Raw genomic sequence first — 953 nt, forward strand, 5'->3', positions numbered from 1 at the left:
CCTCCTCAACAACTTGTGAGAAAACTATCTCTTTCCGTGACCCTACGTGACCTGGCTCCTCAGGTGACCTCTTCGATGATAACGGTGAAGGGCGACGCCAGGAAGGGCAGAGTTATCGAGATAGGCGCTGACGGCATTCCTATCATCCACGGCGTGAGGGTGCCTGATGACCCAAGCGATACTCAGATCTACAGGAACGCCAGGTATGGGGCGACGGCGGAGGGAAGTAGATGGTTAGCCGTGAGGTGGGAGGAGGCGAAGGGTGTAGTAGGGGTGGGAAATGGAGGATGAAGGGAATAGGGGATGATAGAAATACAGGTAGATAATTGCTAGATATCAGGCGGTAGATGATCAATTTGCAAGGAGAGAAGGATAGAAACTCAACAATAGGAATAGTGATACACTGTCAGAAGCAGCGGTTCTCAAACTTTTTGGTAACGTTCCTCCCAGCAGTAGTGCAATAGATCACTATTGCTTCTTCCCCATTCTTCTTCAGTTATTTGAAGTTGAAATTATGTAGTGAATTAATATATACAGGAAATGAAGTATTAGACATAATTTCTTTGACAAAAATAAAATAAAGCATTGTTCCTTTGATTACAAGTTGGAATAAAAGCTTTATTTCCTATCAATTCATAGAAGGTAGGCATTATTTCCGCACTATTATTGTGGAACATGGCACTGTTAATCCTTAAAAAAAAATCCAATGCGAGTACAGTGCACATTGCAGTTCACCATCTGCATCTTTAAGCTGGTTCCTGGCTTTGGTTGTCATACGAACTAAATCCAAGAAACCAGCCTTGCAAGGGTGAATTATCAACATTATTGTCTGACTATTCATTGTTGGTTTATTTATCAATTGACTATTATCATCAATTTACTTCAAAGGATCATCACTTTCAGCGCTGAGAAAATATCAAAATCCAAACGCACAAAGAGTTGCACATACATAC

At 41.6% G+C, this 953-nt stretch overlaps 1 protein-coding gene across 2 annotated transcripts in view; it reads left to right on the forward strand.

Moving 5' to 3' along the window:
- The window catches only part of LOC119593190, an 11,452-nt gene that overhangs the window by 2,097 nt on the left and 8,402 nt on the right, over positions 1-953 (forward strand). The window contains exon 2 of one of the 2 annotated variants that reach the window (XM_037942169.1): positions 64-203. The exons of the other annotated variant lie outside the window; for it this stretch is intronic. Within the exon in view, the coding sequence (XP_037798097.1) occupies positions 64-203 (140 nt within the window). The remainder of the gene's footprint in view (positions 1-63; positions 204-953) is intronic. 2 annotated transcript variants of the gene reach the window in all.

This window comes from Penaeus monodon, chromosome 31 (genome assembly GCF_015228065.2).
Source record: "Penaeus monodon isolate SGIC_2016 chromosome 31, NSTDA_Pmon_1, whole genome shotgun sequence".
NCBI lineage: Eukaryota > Metazoa > Arthropoda > Malacostraca > Decapoda > Penaeidae > Penaeus > Penaeus monodon.